Source organism: Vipera berus (genome assembly GCF_964194415.1).
Source record: "Vipera berus genome assembly, chromosome: 2".
In the NCBI taxonomy this organism is placed as follows: Eukaryota; Metazoa; Chordata; class Lepidosauria; order Squamata; family Viperidae; genus Vipera; species Vipera berus.
The window spans coordinates 29,854,330-29,870,413 of record NC_138203.1 but is presented as its reverse complement, the minus strand read 5'-3'; the positions used below and the strand labels follow the sequence as shown (position 1 = coordinate 29,870,413).

The following is a 16,084-nucleotide window of genomic DNA, read 5'->3' as shown; positions in this document are numbered from 1 at the left end:
ACGACAAGTCGCCGAGGGCCATCCGCGAGCCATCCCGTAATGACGCAATACGCATTCCCACGCTAACCTTTCGACCGGCCAATGAGAACGCAGCCCGCGCGGATTTGGACGCGAGAGAACCTCCTCGATGTCGGAGTTCCAGGTGAGGCGAAAAGGGAGGAAGGAGGGAGCAGAACTATTGCTATGGTAATGTCGGCTGGGAGGCGGTGCATCTCCGGGTAGAATAGCAACGGTAGAAGCGGCACGAACGCTTCCATCCGTTTCACTGAAAAGGTTGCAACAGAATGTCTGGTTTCTGAGAAACGGTAGTCTGTCCGGGAAGGTTAGGGGAACGTGTGGTCTTCCAGATGTTTCTGAACCACATCTGGCAGCCCTGGTCACTTGGGATGAGGCTGCGGGGAGCTATGATTCAACAACAGTAGAAGGCCTTAGGTGCTTAATCCCTGCTCTAAAGGACTGCAGCAGTACTGTTTATAATTATATTTTTCTTTGTAGTATCTTCTTTAACGCTTTTTTTGCACTTGGTTTTTTTTTTAAAAAATTATAAAATAAAGTAAATATATACTTTGGTACCAACTGTTGATGTGGATGCTGGTTTTGCTTAAACTGTTTTATGCTCTGCTTTTAGTTACAAACTCCTTTTATGTCAACAATATATACAAATAATACTGTTTCTAGGCTGAGAAACCTGCCAACAACTTTTCTTCAGATAAGCAAGACGTGTGTTCAAGATCACCTAGCATGTTGTTAGAGTCAGAAGATTCCAAAGAACAACTCTTAGAAGAATGTGAAGAAATATGGAAACAAGTGGAGGAGGTAATAAGCAATAATTGCAAGTATTTATGAGATAAATGAAGCTATGCATCTGAAAATTTGCTGTTAATTTCCTTCTTTCTTCCTCAGCCTAAGCAGAAAGATGAACTTTACCATCATTACAAAAAAATCAATAACTTGAAGATACAAATAAACATTCCAAAAAAAACCTTTTGGAAAAACTAATCAAAGTGTTAATTCTCACATTATTTTTAACATAATGGCTATGGAATAAATTATAAATAAAAGTTGATTGTATCTTAGTTATTTTAATATTAGGAATATTTTTAAAACTAAGCATTATATAATATAAATCTATTTAATAAATAGATAATTTTTAGACATGATTATTTTAAAAATGTTTTGTATTTAATCTCAATAGGAGTTAAATTATTGATCAAACTGATCTGTATCTTAAATAATAAACCTTTTAAAGTAGAGTTAAGAATATGCGTTATTACTATAAGCTTACATTTAATTTTTTATATCCCTTTCTCCTTTAAAGTGCCATACCAAATTATCTCTTCAAAGTGTTGAACCTCTTCCAGTTTCAGATCTCAAGGTAAGAGTGAAGTTTCAGAAGTAAGTTTTCTAAGCAATGAAACCTTGTCAAAAGACTAATTGGGGAAATGGGATTTGTGTTACTCAAGAATGTCAGAAAATAGGACAATATGGATTGAATATATCATTGATGCAAATTGGTAGATTACTGTGGAAATTTTGCAAAATTTGTTTCATTGGTTAAAATGTAGCTTCACAGTATAATGCATTGACAGCATGGTATGATAGCAAAGGTGTTGGACTACCAGTAGGAAGTTTTGGTCCATTGTCATCCACAAAAGTAGTTGTCATGGGGAAAAAGCAAAAAGAGGGAGTACTATATGCTATCTTGAGCTCTGGCATGAAAGGTAGAATATAGATCAAGTAAACTTTTAACAAAAGAATAAATTGCCATATACATAAATTATAATTATTATTTTTTTATAAAAACACCTGTCTTCTGGAATACAATAGTTCCAGGTTAAAAGCAAACATTATCTTTTTATGAAGTAGGGAACCTAAGGACTGCTAGAATTTGCTGTATACAGAGAAATAACTAGGTACCAAACAGTTGGCAGCTATCTGTTGGAGATTATTTAATTTGGATTCTAGGTCTGAGTGTAGGATTTGACTTGGTGACCTGAATGGCCCCTTCTAATTCTATGATTTTGCTGAGTTAACAACATCATATTGATATGCTGCTGAAACTATAGTTTAGCAATACGTGAGCAGCTGTAAAGGTCATACAAGTATATTTTAACTTTGTTCTGAGAGCATAGATTTTGCCTGAACATGAATATTATGGGGGGAATTATACTTCTCAGTCTCATGCTTCAACTGGGATAGTTTTGAAACTATTTCAAGCACTGTATATAAAAATAGTCACCCAAATTTGCTTGATAGAGAGTTGGCTGACCTACAAAATGCATAAATAAATAAAAATAAATACATATTGTGATAATGTTTAAATTTGCTATATTTGACAGCTTTCATTGTTAACGAAACGATTCAAGGCTCTGTCAGCTGAATTTAACCAATGGCAAAAAAGAGAGCCAGAAAGTAAGGTGTTTTTTTTATTTGGATTGAATTATATACAAAGTTATAAAATCTGAAGTATAGAATATACAATTGTAACTTCTATAGAATATATAATAATTGTACTAAATTAGTGCCACAGCTTTTATCTGTTGTATCATATTGTGTAATATGTTGGCCAATAAATTTAATAAATATAATAGGTATTGTACCATATTGTATCATATATATTCTCTTTATTTTAGGCCTCCTTTTCTCTTTGATGAGCAAATTTAAGATACTACAGTATTCCTTATTCTTAGTTCCTTTGGAAATCCAATTCTTCTCTATTTTTGTCTTTGTTTTTGTTAGCAATGAAATAGTACATTAACATTGACACTCTCAGTAATAATCTCCTTCCCCCAATCATGCCTTGTATTCAGTGACCTGCTCTGTACTAAAGTGGAAGGTGTTTCATTTTTTGTGCTATTTTTGATAGCATTTAACTATTTTGACATCTTGTTTTTGAGTTTTAAGTAATCTGTAATCAATGAGAGAATTTAAATTGAGCAGTTGGATTTCTTTCCGTTCATGTCCTGTCAAACAAGTAAATGTGTAAAACAGATTACAATATTTTTTATTTAGAATATTTATATAGCTGCCTATCTCATAAACATGTGACTCTGGGCAGTATAAATACAACAGTTAAGAACTCTGTAATAAATACAAACAATAAAAATAAAATAAATGTAAACATTAAATAAATAATCAAATAAAACCCAAGAAAGCAAGAGAACAAACATTATTTAATCGCATCCAGCTACATTGCAGGCTCTCCCTGGGATCCCAAGGCTGGTAAAAAAAACATGTTTTAAGGGCCTTATGGTATGGAAGGCTAACAAAGATAGGGCTAATCTCACCTGGGAAAGGCAGGCCACCTGGGCCCTGTCATGGAGCTCTTTTGGGGTCTCTCAGTATGTTCACCCCTATCAGATAAATGTAATTGGGAAGGGGTGACCCTTCAAATAATCTGGTCCTGTGCCATTATAGAACTTTAAAATCAAACCAGCACCTTGAATTTTATTCAACAAATTTTATTCAACAAATTGGTAATCAATGCAGCTTGTGGAATGGAAGATAATAGTTTGAGATGTTTCCAAACAAATAGTCTCTGTTATCAGAACTTTCTGGCAAGTATAGCAAGATCTGTGAATAATAACAAGGAGTGATCATAGATGATTGATTGCCTGTTTCTTCCACTTGACTCTTTCCAAGCTTTTGACAGAAAGGAAAATCCTCTTTTAGATGATGTTTCCTAACAACAGTATCTTTTTTTCATAATCAATCCTGAAAGAAAATAATAGGTAATAAAACACTTCCCCTAAATGGTGTTTCATATTTACTTAAAGTTATAGTGAGTGATACATACTCTGCCTATACTAATAACTGTGTTTCAAAATGCAGAAACGTTAAGAATTTTTGGTCTGATTTTCTTTAATTGATTTATTCTATTGTTTTGTTCAACTGATTTTCCATAAATATAAATACATAAATTCATCTTTAATTGAATAACTATTTTATGTAGGCACTAATGCAACAAAGTTATTGATTCAATCAGATAATAATACGTTAGAGAGCCAGTTTGGTAGAAGGATTAAGACATCAGAGTAGAAATCAGTTTTAGTCCCACTTTAGGCACAAAGCCAGCTGGGCCAACTTAGAGAAGTCACTCGCTCTCATCCATATAAAGTAAGCAATAGCAATAGCCACTTCCACAAAAATCTTGCTAAGAAAACTACAGGAACTTGTACAGGCAGTCACAGGAGTCAACACTCACTTAATGGATGGATGGACGGACGGACGGGCAGACAGACTAATAAAATAAGTTTCAAAAACATTTTTAAAAACTCTGACATATTCTCTTTTTCAGTAATTACTACAAATCCAGATGTCCTAGTAGCATTAGGAAGAGACCAGGTATGTATGTTAAAGAGATGGCTGCAACTTTGTAAAATTATTATTTTAGGAGTAATTATAGGAACCTATAGCTAAGTCTCCCTAAGAAGAAGTCCATTGTAGACTCTTGTTTAAACAAATATGCTGTATACTATGTGATATGGTAGAAAAATCAATTAGAATTAAGTAGTTGGAGTGTGTTAAGATGGATCTAGAAAATTTTGATCATCTTAAAGTAGGATTGTAGATAAAGTCCACCATATCTGGAAGGCACCAGGTTAAGAAATTGTAATTATGATTAAAGTCAGGATGTTGAATTTGAAATAAAATTCTAATTTTTGTTGCCCACCTGAAGCAACTGTTTACATTGCTGACTAGGATGTCACATTAAGAAAAGTTGCAGTGATGCAAAGTTATTTGTACAACAATTTAAAATCCATGCTATCTTTTCACTGTGCTGGGCAATCAGTTGTTAATCCACAAGAAAGATTCTATTCTCACTGATCTGGTTCTTTTAGTCTTCTGCCAAGAGAAGAGCTAAAATTGTGAAATGTGTGTGTATGTTTGTGTGTGTTGTATATGTGTGTGTGTGAGAGAGAGAGAGAGAGAGAGAATGACTCACCATTGCCTCGTTCAGAGAAGCCTGATAGGTAGCAACAATCAAGCTGAACAACTGCTGGTGGCTCAACATATCTGTTCTGAAAGTAAAGCTTGGTGCTGCTCCTGATTTGTCAGTTCAAATACCTAGAGCAGGGGTGTCAAAGTGACGTGACATATCCTGTCTTTTCCCCCATTGCCGGCAATGGGGTGGGCACGGTTTCGGCATGACACATCCAGCTCATGGGCCGGCAGTTTCACAGCCCTGACATAGAGAGACTTGTATCCCTTCTAGTCTCAGCAAGCCAAGTTAGCCCATTGTTCTCCAACAAAGTCCAATAATTAGCACCTCTAGGTTAGCTGACGTAGCATTCAGCTTATAAATAAGCTCTAGGAGTAGATGGTATGTAGACAACAGACTTGCTCTTCAGTCAATAACTCTACCTTCCACTTCCATTATGTCCATTGCTTTTTACAATTATCATGATGGTTCTGCCGCCTCTCAGTCCCTCATTCCCGAAATAGCAGAAAGAGTTGGCTATGGTATCATTGTTATGTTATTGTTCATCGTTTCATTTCGCTATGGATTCATAAAATAAAAATCACACAATATTTTATCCTGAATTAAATCAAAGTATTTACATTAAAAACTAATAATGTATCCCAGAATACTGGATAGCAATAGTGTTGTTTTTTTTTTAAAAAAAATATCCATTCTTTATACGGATATAATTTTTTCCATTTTTAATTTAGAATCTGCAAATTTGAAGTATAAGCCTAATATATTTCACACAGCTTATCTAAGCAAATAATTCTATACTGGAAAACAATGATTTTGATAGCATAATGATTTGAATATACATTTCTTTTGTTTTTAGTTGCAGAAATTAAACCACGAACTTGAAATGGTGCTATCAACAGTTAATGCAAAGAACAAAAAACTAAAGGAAGATTTTATAAGGTATAGATTGTGCTGAAACTGTTTTGCAATTTTGAAAAATCTGAACTAGCTATTTATGCTTCTCACATTATCTTCAAAGGGAACAAAAATGGTTGGAGGAGCAGGAACAGCTTATAGAATGTCTCAACCAAACAGTGGAAAGAATGAGCAATCACGTAGTAGATTTTTCTGAAAAAAGGTATTCCAACTTAATTTAAAATGAATCAAACTGCAGTATCAATTTCTTTGGATAATTGAGTATTAACATCCATGTCACTAATAAGTGACTGTCATTCAAACCCAAATTTAATCTAGAATTATGCTTTTGGCAAAGCTTTTTCACCCTAATCTATAACCATGGGTTATTCTTAATATTTTTGTTCCTAAGATATCTTCGTGAGTTATTATTGAGCACTCAAGTAATGTGTTGGGCTATTTCTACAGTGTAATTTTGCTATGATGTTTGGACTTTCATCTTCCGTATTAATTTGAATGTAGAGAAGTTGATACACCTACATGCTGTTAATTAATGTTTATTTAATTGCATTGTGATTTATTTATTTACCGTATATACTTGAGTATAAGCCGACTCGAGTATAAGCCGAGACCCCCAATTTCACCCCCAAAAACTGGGAAAAGTTGTTGACTCGAGTATAAGCCGATCCGCCGTTCTGCATGCCTCGGAGGCTGGATCCGTGCTCTGCAAGCCTCTGCCGCCAGGCAGGTCTCCGTTTTGTTCTGGGACTAGTTCCCTAGCCTTTTGGAGCTTTTGGTGTTCGCCCATCAGCTGTCTACGGGGAGGCAACAAAGCTGCCTCTCTAGGCTTTGAGAAAAGGCCCCTTGCACAAAAGGCAGCTTCAGGACGAGCTTCCAAAAACCCTTTCCTTCCTTAACGCCCTCCCCACCTTCCCCCAGAAAGCCATATTTCTTTTTTTTTTTATTGAAAATTTTTATTGAAGTTACAATATTATCCCCTCCCCAACCCACCCCAGAACCCCTCCCCCTCCCCCATATTTCTTCAATAACAAAAACATAAAAAGCTGGTTGGGATGTACTCGCTGATTCCCCCCCCCCTTTTTTTAGATGCTAAAACTAAACTCTCCCTCTGCCTTCCAACCAATATCCCTTTTTAAAATCTTACCTTGGCTCCAGATGGAAGAGTAGAGGAACTAAGCTAGTAAGGAGAGAATTTTTTTCTGCAACTTTTTACTCCTGAAGTAGTAGTAGTAGTAATAGTAGTAGTAGGAATAATAATAATAAATCCCTAAAAGTTGTGCCAGAAAATGGAGGACGCTGGGTCTTTGCAAGTTTTAGCTGTCTGTCAGACTGCCTGAAAAGGACGGCCTTCAGGCAGCCAGGCGGACAGCTAAAGCTTGCAAAGACCCAGCGTCCTCCATTTTCTGGCATAACCTTCGGAGATTACTTTAAAAAAAAAAAAAAACTTCAGAGGAAAAACCGCTGCAGAAACATTTTGTCTCCTTGCTGGCTTGGTTCATCTACTCTTCAGCCAGGAGGGAGTCCAAGGCCTAGAGAAGGAGAGCTTTGCAGCATCCCTATGGACAGCTGATGGGCAGACAGCTGATTAGCGGAGAAGGCTCTGAAAGTAGCACCAAAGCCTCGGCCGCGCACAAGTCCTCGGTAAGTTTTTTTGTTGACTGGAGTATAAGCCGAAGTGGAATTTTTCAGCCCAAAAAGTGGGCTGAAAAATTCGGCTTATACTCAAGTATATACGGTATTAAATTTCCATGCCACCTATCTCACTAATACAGCAACTCTGTTTTGTTATAAGCACATTTATAAATTGTTACCACTATTTTTTTTAAAAAGTCCATAATCTTTTTTTTTTATATCTTAGAGCCTTTCAGGAACTGAAAAGTAAAATGCTGAAAATAAGAGCTTATAAGGAAGATATTTTGAATGCTTTAGGAGATTTCCTTGATGAGCATTTCCCACTTCCTGAAGATAGCGGAACTGCAAAAAAGAAAAGGGCAGGTTTATTGCATTTTCATATTAAAATCTTGGTTTTGATATTTATGAATTTATTTATTTATGACAGTCATACCTTTTCAATTCCAGTAGACCTGAAGTAGCGCACATAGCATAAAAATAGAATAATATAATGTATAATAAACTTAATATCACAATACAATAGTACAGTAGATGGCGCCATATTCCTAACTTAACTCTTTATTCTACAGTATTCTCTAAAATCCTAAGGCAATTTTAACAATCTCATGGAAAATTGCGGGGAAAGGTGCCATTCTCACTTTTGAATGCAGGTTGTTCCAAAAAATGGGACCTCCTATAGAGAATGCTCCCTTCTGTTGCACATCTTAATTGGGAGGGAAACTCATCCGTCACTCCTTGTGCATGAAAAATATTTGCAGATTCTACACAAAACAGGCAATCTCAAAGATACTAAGATACTATATGGCTCCAAGCCACATACAGTTTATGGTGATAACCAGCACTTTGAACTGCATCTGAACATATTGGTAACCAATGCAACTCCTAGTATGTTAATGTTATATATCAATAGCGACTGTTACAGGCTATCAAAATGAGTAGCCGGGTTAGCACTATTTGTCATTAGGAATATGCATTGTAGATTCAGAGGTTTGTCACAGAGCTCAGCAAATTACTATTGAAACCCAGTCTGGCATAAGTCTGATATGCACAGGCTCTGAGAATCTATATCAGATGTACTTAGGCAGAAGCAAATTTCTATAATATTTTGAGAGAGAATTATGATAATTGTTGAAAACTAATCTTTGAATTTTTGTTTTTTAAACTGTATAGCTTTCTTTTGTAATTTATTGTATGACTGTTACCGTGTTTCCCTGAAAGTAAGACCCGGTCTTCTATTATTTTTGCATCCAAAAGAGGCATTAGGTCTTATTTTCAGAAGGTGTCTTATATTTTTTGTGACATTTGCGTCGCAGCAGCAGCAGCACCAACAACCCCATCCAGCAATAGACCGCATGACTACTGGCCCACTCTGCACAGCACATTGGACTGCTGCCACAATGAGACGAAGCAGGTGGGGGAGAGGGTGGAGCTGTCCCATGTGCCCCGCACCCACTTCCTCCAGGCCCCCCCCCAGCCAGGCCATTCCTTGTTAGGCGACCTTCCTTTCACTCCCCTCCTGAGCCAGACTGCCATGCTACGGAGGATGGGTGGGGTAGGCGCAGTCCCCCACCATTTCGGACCCGATGGCGAAAGACTCCACTGCGCCGCTGGAGGGGCTTTCATCATGCTTTGCACCACAGTTCACCTCACCGGTGGCACCCGCCACCTTCTCCCCTAACTCTCCCATGGCTTGCACCATAACTGGGCGGCACAAGCGTCCCCCGCCGCCTCCCTCCATGGCCGCCATTGAAGAAAACAGGGAGCGGAGCGGCTCCACACAGCGATGCAGACAAGAGCACTTGCTTGCCACCCTGCATTGCCCCTTGTTTCCCTTCTCCATTCTTGCTGCTTCTCCTGAAAGCAAAAAGTTCAACACTAACCTGCTTTCCAGCTCTGGCAGTTTTCTCCTGCTGCAGGGAAACAGAGTTTGTGAGGCTAAAAAAAGTTCAGTCAGACCTTCCAACTTCTCTCAAAAAAAAAAAATCTCGCCAGCAAGGAATGGCCTGGCTAGGGGAGACCCTGAAGGAAGCAAATGTGGGGTGCATGGGGCAGCTCCACCCCCTCCCCCATCTGCCCCATTGCGGCAGTGACATGGGATGAAGTGGGCGGGGTCCTAATTAGGGTTTATTTTGGGGGGGGTAAGGCTTATATTAGGCCCAGTCCCAAAAATGAGGATAGGTCTTTTTTTTCAGGATGGGTTTATTTTCGGGGAAACAGAAAGCTATAGGTAAATTTATATTTTCTTTGACAGACATGCTGTATGGTCAATAAAACATCCAGGTATCCTATAGAACAGCGGTGTCAAACTGCTGGCCCACAGGCTGGATGCATCATCAGTAAGCCACGCCCACCCCATTGCCGGCAATGGCAAAAAAGCTCCGATATGTTGTGTGAGATCACGTGATGTCGTGAGTTTGACATGTCTGCTATAGAAGTATTAAATATTGATGGGGAAAAATAGGGCCAGGACAGTGCAAAGAGCCTTTTTCTCAATCCATTAATTCTGGCAAGACTACCAGTACATCTTTAAATAATTATCAGAAATAAAAGTTTACTGTTCCTAAATGATGGTTGATATTCAAAACTTCCTTGTATGCTAAAAGCTGGCATTGTCAAGGATTCCTCCTTGGGTAAGATATATCCTCAAATACCAGCGAATCTGGACAAGACTGTACTTGGGCAATCTCTAGCTGAATTTTACCAAGATAAGAAACAACATCGAATTTTGATAACTCAGATTTGGAGTTGGATAAAAAAGAGATAGATGAATGTTTAAATGGGGATGATGGTTTATTTGTATTTCTATTGTCCAACAGAATACAGAATCAGTATATAGATTTCCCAGCATGTGATCTCAGATCTCTTTGTATTGAATCTTTGAATCCCAGCTTTTCAGACCTGAAAGTGAAGCAAAGTAGCTATGTATGCATATGCATGCAGAGATGGCCAAGAACTATTCCCAATAGACAATTTCCATCTATTGCAAAGCACCCCTTTCAAATATTTTGTACAGTATAAGTTATGTGACCATATGAAAGGATATCTTCATACAATATTCTTTGAAATGTGGCACACATTCCTATCTATATTCTGGTATTACTAGCTGTAGATAAATACAAGTTTAAGTCTAAAGATAAACAAATGCATTCTAAACATAAATTCATATCTATAATTGAAATGCTGTTTTACATTGTAAATGTGTTTTTACATATAAAAACATGTAGTCTTTTACTTACTTTAGCATTCATCAAAAGAGGAAGACGTGCAGTTCATATCATTACATGAAATTTTAGAGGTAAGAAAGTTAGACTGTACTGACTAACAGTGCTAATAACTATGGTTCAGCATAGCTGAGTTCTAGATTAATGATTACTATCTTAGAATGTTGAGTTTTTGTCTCCAAAACTTACCGTGGAATCCCGATTGCATGCTTCCTTATAATTTCATTTCAAACAGGGATAAGCAACTCGTTCCTCATACTTACTAGTACACCTATAGATATCTTGTTTGGTGCTCATTAATGCTTTTCAGGAATAAATGTGCTATTGCATATAGTCTATTTGAAGTAAGTTATTAAATTTAATTCCAATTGAAAATGGGATTACATTTGGAAACTTACTAGCTAAACTGAAGCTTTAAATGGACCCAATTTAGAGATACATCTTTTTACATTTTTATCATGCACTGCCTATTTCAAGCTAAAATGTTTACTATTTTGGCATTTGCATCTGTTTTAAAAGCTCTCCTAGTTTTGAATGACAAATAATTGAGCTACTGTTGAAATGTCTCACATCAAAATATTATGAAAAATAACATTAATTTGGTGTTACTGGTAAAGTAGGACTGTTTGGGTACAGTACCCATTGTAGCCCTTGTAATTATAGCCATTACCATGCTACAGGAATCTTCAAGATAGGACTGGTCATTTAATGGCTGTTCAAAGTTATAACAGATGCCCCCTCCCCCAAGAAGCTATATGCTATCCTGTGTCAAAGTAATGGCCACTACAACACCCCCCCATTGTCATTCACCCTTATATCACAGGGACACTACTGTGTCTTCCTCCCACCTCACAGGGATCATATGTGCCTGCTTCCCACACACCCCTCACCCATTACACACTTATGTTTTGAAGATCTATGGACCTCAAGTAGGGCTGGTTTCTCTCAAATCGAGCAAGAACAGGAGGGGCTTGTAGTCTCTTGATTGCCAGCTGATCAGGGCAGAAAGCAGCCGCCATTTCTTCAAGGAATTGTTGGCTCATGAAAAATGGCAGTCACTTCCGGGAACCAGCCACGCAGCCCAAGAACGTTCTTGGGCTGCGTGGCTGGTTCCCGGAAGTGACTGCCATTTTTCATGAGCCAACAATTCCTTGAAGAAATGGCGGCTGCATTCTGCCCTGATCAGCTGGCAATCAAGAGACTACAAGCCCCTCCTGTTCTTGCTCGATTTGAGAGAAACCAACCCCCTGTGAGCAAAGCAGCAGCTCCAGGACAATCTTCCCTAAATCTTTTCTTTCCTTAGCTCCTTCCTCCCAAACCCACATTTCTACAGTGAAGAAAAAAGAATTAGAAAAAAAGAGCTTGGTGGGATAGACTTGTTGCTTTTTCTCCCTTCTTCTCCCTCCAATCAGATGCTGAAACTAAACTCACCATCTCTGCCTTCCAATCTCCCATTTAACCACCTCATTTGATAAATTTATCACATGCCTGAAATGAGAGTGATAAAATCTGTAAGTTACTTACGTTAATGAGGCTATCTCACTTCATGACCATCACAACTTGCAACCTTAATGGGTAGGCTCCATTCTAGAACCACCTGTATTTCTATGGCATATGGGATAGTTGTTCCTACATCCTAAAATTGTAACGCTTAGCTGTTTCTATCTATGGTAGCAGCAATGTGAAGGTGGATGGAACTATGAAAACATAGTTTATTCAAAGAGGGGTGATCCTTGCTTCTGGAGGGAAACGGCTGCATGTCCTTTAAGAGCCCTTTTCTGGACCTAACTGCACTGGACAAATTTTCTTCAATCTGCCGCCTCCTCTGTTTAGGGAATGTGGTTGAGATTGTGGTTGGGCTGCCGTTTTAGAGCTCTTTGGAGGAAATTATCTAGATCACTTTCAGTCAGGTTTCAGGCCAAAACACAATAGCGAAACAGCTTTGTTTCTACTCTTTAATGGCCTTTGGTGCAGGTAGAATGGGAGTAGTGCTTCACGACCATCAAAATGTTCCCCTGATAAGACTTAGTGACTGTAGATGTTTGAATAGCTCTCAACATGGGATATGTTTCATCTTTAGTTTTGAATGGGATACCATTTTCCCCTTTGGGATTTGCTGATTCCATGTGATTGTAGAAGTCTATTGGTGGTTTCTGAAATATTCTTGATGTGATTATATTAAGAAATGTAAAACAGGTTCGTTCTATACAATATAAATTGGAAAATATAGTTATGTTTTTTGAAATTTTTCATCTCAATTTCATATTTTGAGGACTAAAATCTGACATATTGCAACACATTCTCTTTCCAGAGTCTCATCAATAAACTGGTAAACATTCCACATGATCCATATATAACAATCAGTGATTCATTTTGGTCACCTTACATTGAGCTTCTGCTGAGATATGGGATTGCATTGAGACACCCGGAAGATCCAAACAAGATACGTCTGGAAAATTTTCACCAATAGCAAGATATTTTAAGATGAAGGTTGATCAGCAGAACAGAGTTAACTAAAAAAAACTTTAATCTGAGAATATTAAGTGGAAATACTTCATGTTTTTCAGGCAGAATCCTACAATATTTTTGTAAACTAGTATCTGCAGATTCTTTTTAAAAGTTTGTGATTGTCACAATTCCTTTTTATGTTTTATTGCTGTTAGTAAATAATGTTTGTATTCTAAAAACTATTGGTTTTCTTAAGAGATCAGATTAAAGGGTTATTTTAGACAAGTAGTTTGACTAGCTTTCCATTAATTCTATAATCAAATGTCAAACCTGAGCATCTGTTCAAAAGAAACGAAATGGTGGGAGAAACAAAACATTGACTTTCTAAATAAGATTATACATGCATGATTTTGTAAGAAAATATATGAAAGAAAGACAAGGGAGATGTCATAAAAGTTTAAATTCAGATTTGAAAAATCTGTCTTCATGCTGGTATCACTAGCCAACTTTTTCATCCATTGGTAACAATGTATTTTAAAAAACATTTAAAATGGAAAATGTAATAGAATACAGGTAGTCCTTGAGTTACAACCACAATTGCTCCCCTAATTTCTGATGTTAAGCAAGGCAGTTGTTAGGTGACTGTTGTCCCATTTTACAATCCTGCAGTGAATCATGTGGTCATTAAGGAAATTTGGCTTCCCCCATTGACTTTGCTTGTCAAAAGCTGGCTGGGAAGGTTACAAATGGTAATTGCATGAGTCCTGGACAGTGCAACTGTCATAAATACATGCCAGTTGCCAACTGCCCAGATTTTGATCATGTGACTATGGGGATGCTGCAACAGTTGAAAGTGTGAAAACCAGTCATATTTTTTTCAATTTTGTAACTTTGAACCGTCACTAAACAAGTGGATGTAAGTCAGGAACTACCTGTACCAATATCAAAAGCAGTGTTTCTCACCTTCAGCAATTTTTAGATAGTTTTAGTTGAAGTCTACATATCTTAACGCTGATAAGGTTGAGAAACACTGATCTGAATTGTCTGAGGGAAAAGAATGTTTTAAAAAACATACTCCATGGCTCATTTTAGTATGTTCTCATTAAACAAAGTGCAACTTATTTCAAATGTTTTGTCATACAGAACAGAGATGCAAAGGAGCAATGTTTCCTTGGTTTTATCCCATGACATAAAAATAGATAATATAGTCTGCTACCTATAATTCATATTAAAAGAAAATTGGATTAGGAGACTATTTAAGCAGCAGTAGATCTACTTTGGTGCAACCCACATTGTTATGAATACAACTACAGCATATCAAATCTATCTGTAAAGCACAAGCACAGGATACATTTTTTGCATTTAACAGCCCATCTTAAAGAAAGCACAACTTAAAGAGACCATAGGAATAGTAATATAAGCTGTGAATTACCTTTGAACTACTTGCCCTGTAATGAGTTTTAAAAAGCAGTATAATTTTCTGATGTCTGAAACAATAAGTGCCATTACTAAAAAATGTCTAACTGATTCCGTCCCGTCTATCCTTCAGCTAGTTTCAGCCAACATCAGGAATGGAACTATTTGCTATTATCTAATATATTCTTAAGACATTATGCTGGTTGATTTGTTTTTTATAAATAAAGACACTTGGAACATTTCAAACAATACTGGTAATGACCTATAAAACCCTAAATGGCTTGGGTCCGGACTATCTAAGGGAACACCTGCTGCCGGCATCATCTTCCCATCGTCCTGTGCGCTCCCACAGGGAGGGCCTTCTCAGGGTACCGCCAGTTAATGAATGCCAGCGGGTTATTCCCAGGGGAAAGGTGTTGTCTGTGGGTGCGCCTGTCCTATGGAACCAACTACCCATGGAACATAGGGCTGCCCCTGACCTTCGCTCATTTCGCCGGGACCTGAAAACTTGGCTCTTTGAGCTGTTTGGCCCAGACTGTGGGGTTTTTAATTTAATTGGGTTTTAGATTTACTTTTGGGGCTTGAATTTAATTTAATTGTTTTAATTGATTTTAATTTTTTGTATTTCATGGTTTTAACTGCCCTGTAAACCGCCCTGAGTCCTACGGGAATAGGGCGGTATACAAATTCAATTAAATAAATAAATAAATACAACAGTATATTCATACTTCTTGTTTTCATCCCAAATTCCAGGCAAAGTACTGGAATGTAGAATATTTTGACCTAAATTTCTTCATATATTGAATATGGGTATAGCAGTGATTTTAATGAAGCCCAGTACTAACGAATCTGATTTCTGATGAAAATTGATTTTCACTTTAATATGATCCTGTTCTAAATAATTCTGTCAATTATTTCATTATTTGGGATATGCCTGTAATTTTCACATCATACAGTATTTATGATAGAAATGTGTAAGACCGAAAGATTCACTCCTAATTCTGCTCAACATCCAAGAAAATCAGTGCCTTTAAAGAGAGGGCATCTTCATTACAAAAAGAACTTTCTTGGCCTATACCTGAAATTTGGGATGGATATTTTGTACTTTGGAGATGTTGACTTCAAATTTCAACACGTTTAATACTCTCTTCCAGAGCAAGAAGTTTACAGATCATTTTTAATCAGTCAGATTTCAATAAAACTGATTTTTGTTGACATAGTTTCAATGAAACTGATTTCAATGTTGCTGAAAAACAAAAAAGGAACAACTATTTGTTTTTCTCCTATACTAGACAGAAGTATTTACCCATATTTACAAATCTTGCCCTGAAGTTGAATAAATTAAAGGAAAATTGTTCAGTCTAAACTGATAGAAGTTCTGAATTAGACCATTCCCAAATCTAATTTTGTAGTCAATACACATATCTTCTGATAAAGCAACAATAGTGAAAAATTAGAATCTATAAACAATCAAAGAATGGAAAATCAGAAGCTAGACAATATATAGTAG

The 16,084-nt window shown here is 37.0% G+C and overlaps 1 protein-coding gene across 1 annotated transcript; it reads left to right on the top strand.

Annotated features, from left to right (window-relative positions):
- Window positions 1-127: 127 nt before the first annotated feature.
- On the top strand, window positions 128-13,308 carry CENPK (centromere protein K; the record flags this gene model as incomplete). The annotated part of the gene is made up of 10 exons (XM_081318850.1): window positions 128-142; window positions 679-816; window positions 1,319-1,375; window positions 2,340-2,412; window positions 4,298-4,344; window positions 5,799-5,881; window positions 5,961-6,059; window positions 7,716-7,848; window positions 10,731-10,784; window positions 13,022-13,308. 10 exons carry the CDS (start codon window positions 128-130, stop codon window positions 13,178-13,180), a joined length of 858 nt encoding a protein of 285 aa, XP_081174976.1. The 3' UTR covers window positions 13,181-13,308.
- Between the last annotated feature and the right edge of the window lie 2,776 nt (window positions 13,309-16,084).